The 2,679-nt window shown below is 34.5% G+C and overlaps 1 protein-coding gene across 1 annotated transcript in view; it reads left to right on the top strand.

Moving 5' to 3' along the window:
- Window positions 1–2,679, top strand: part of LOC106875714 (tRNA-dihydrouridine(20) synthase [NAD(P)+]-like) — a 61,861-nt gene that overhangs the window by 34,052 nt on the left and 25,130 nt on the right. Inside the window, exon 9 of the mRNA XM_052966773.1 lies at window positions 2,232–2,389. Coding sequence (XP_052822733.1) covers window positions 2,232–2,389 — 158 coding nt within the window. The remainder of the gene's footprint in view (window positions 1–2,231; window positions 2,390–2,679) is intronic.

Genomic DNA, 2,679 nt, shown 5'->3' with positions numbered 1-2,679 from the left:
ATATATGTGTGTGTGTGTATGTATGGATGCTGTTATATATTGTTTGTCACAATGCACTTTGCATCGTTTTAGTTTTTGAATGATGCCACCTCACTGGCTAGGAGAGGAGGCCTATGCATATTTGTTTGCCTGTCCGTTTGTTTGTTTGATTGATTGATTATATGGGGTCCATAAAGAATTGATGCATATCAAAGTGAAGCAAGCTACAATAATTAGCTAGACAGAATGATGCAAGTCAGACAGTTATATAATCCATTATCATGGCACTGAGTGTGTTGATGAAGAGAAGTTTCCTATTGTTTGGTAATCCACAACTCCAATAGTATCAAGTGGTGAATGGAACCATAAGCATGCCATAAAACCAAATGCAAGCAGGTAAATGGGTTATCTGGTACTCTTACAATTGTTTCATTAAGAGTATTTAGTGTGGCAGTAACAAGGTGCAGTCAGATGTGCAGTATACACAACATCCATAAGATTATGTAATATGTTATGCAACTCTCAACTCATCAGGCTTACCAAATCAACAAGTGAGCAATGACATATTGATTAACTAACAGATCATCAACAAGTGAAATTTCTAATCAGGGTTACCCTCAATCATGAGGGTGGATAGCAGAATAAAGTTGTAAATCAAAAAATATTTATAGGTCTTTCAATTCTAAAGATGTCATTAAACTTAGTGGCCTCACCCATAAAGATTATTACAGGCAAAAACATGCTTGTATGTGGGTAGATTGACCCTATCAAAACATGTTCTAAGATAGCTACTGACATTGCTCTTAAAAAACTTTTTCACTGTATTATATTTATTTCTTTATTGCTCACAGGGGGCTAAATGTAGAGGGGACAAACAAGGACAGACAAAGGGATTAAGTCAATTACATTGATCCCAGTGTGTAACTGGTACTTATTTAATCAACCCCAAAAGGCAAAGTCAACCTCAGCAGAATTTGAACTCAGAACATAACAGCAGTTGAAATACCACTAATAATTCTGCCAGCTCGCTGCCCTAAATTTACTGTATTATATTGTTTAGTACATTAGAAGTGACATGGTTCAAAAAACTTCTAGTATTACTAATTCATTTACTTAATTTATCTTGATTAAAGTGCTCCCATTATTTATTGCAAAACTAATAGAGATTGAGCTAACAATAATTCAGGGAAAATAACTTTAGGAAAACTGCCGAGTAGCAAAGGTTTCTGTGAAATTTCAGAGAGGACGGGAAGAAGGAGAGGAAAGAAAAGATAAAGAAATAATTTCTATTCTCCAACAATTTATAATGAATGATTCTTTGGATATCCCACCATATACTCAATATGATCTTTGGGAATGAAGGCCTCCCCTTGACTTTTGAACTTATTGGTCCCCATGACTGATCTGACAACGTTTTTCTCATCACCAGTAGCAACTCTGTTTAAAAATGGATTTTGAAGCTGTTGTATAAGCAAAAACAATTGACATGTTGTTGGTGATTACCTTCAGACAGATTGTGCAGTACCAACTTTCCAGTCAGTGACACTTTTCCAATCCTTTTCTATTTACAAGCAACAGTTGAATGTTTAATATTAAAATGTTCAACAATTTTCATGGTCATGATGAAAGAATTAGCTCTAACAGTCTCATCAAGTCCCTATGGATCAAATCATTTTGGCTGTCCACTCCTTGACCTGTTCTATAGGCTAAAATCACCATTTCTGAAGTGAGAAATCTACTTTGTGCATGTTCTTTCATTTAAAACATTAAGACCATAAGTATTCGGAATGGATTTTGCTGCTGCACTGGCATTAGCACTTTTATGAAACTCCTAAAGCAAAACATATCTAATATGCTCTCTAGTTGACTCAGACGTAGGATTGGGTGGCAAGCTATTGTGACAATAAATTTGTATAACCTCAAAGGAAAATAATACACATATGAAGGTATTACAAAGCAATATAAACAGATAGTACTTTAATAAATCCTGCTTAATATCTTCAGTTAAAAAATTGGAGTGAATTTTCATTCCAACCTGATACGTGTGTGTGTGTGTGTGTGTGTGTACTTTATTTGTAGGTTGATAAGGCTACCATTGGTTTCATGCTAAGAGAAATCTCTGAGCAATTGTTAAGCCTTCTACATGGAGCATTGGTATTCATCTCCATTTTGGACTTATTAATTATTGTTCAAAATACTTTTAACTATTTCACAATGGTTTTGGTTGATTTTTTTTTCCTTTTGTCTAAAAGCTGGAAGATACATTAAATCTAGTAAAGTTGATTGAGAGTACAGGAGTAGCAGCCATTGCCATTCATGCTCGTACGCAAAGTGAACGCCCAAGACATCCAAATCGTAATGACTATATTAAGAAAATATCAGAAAGTCTAAAAATACCAGTTATTGCTAAGTGAGTCATATTGATTTATATATAAATATTTTTCTTTTTTCTTTTTCTTTCTCTCTCTTCTCTCTCTCTCTCTCTTTCACATGCACACATCCTCTTTCTCTTCCTCTCTATCTTTGTTGGCTTTTCTCTTTATCTTTTAACAAGTTCATTCTGTCTTTTTTATCTTTTAACAAGTTCATTCTCTATCTTTTTATCTATCTATTCATCATATGTCCTCTCTCAATAAATATTCATTTCTCCTCTTACTTTTTCTATTTCCTCCTCTCTCCCCCCGCCCCCTCTTTCCCCCC

Source organism: Octopus bimaculoides, chromosome 3, assembly GCF_001194135.2.
Source record: "Octopus bimaculoides isolate UCB-OBI-ISO-001 chromosome 3, ASM119413v2, whole genome shotgun sequence".
NCBI classification, from domain to species: Eukaryota; Metazoa; Mollusca; class Cephalopoda; order Octopoda; family Octopodidae; genus Octopus; species Octopus bimaculoides.
This window is presented reverse-complemented; position numbering and strand designations above follow the sequence as displayed.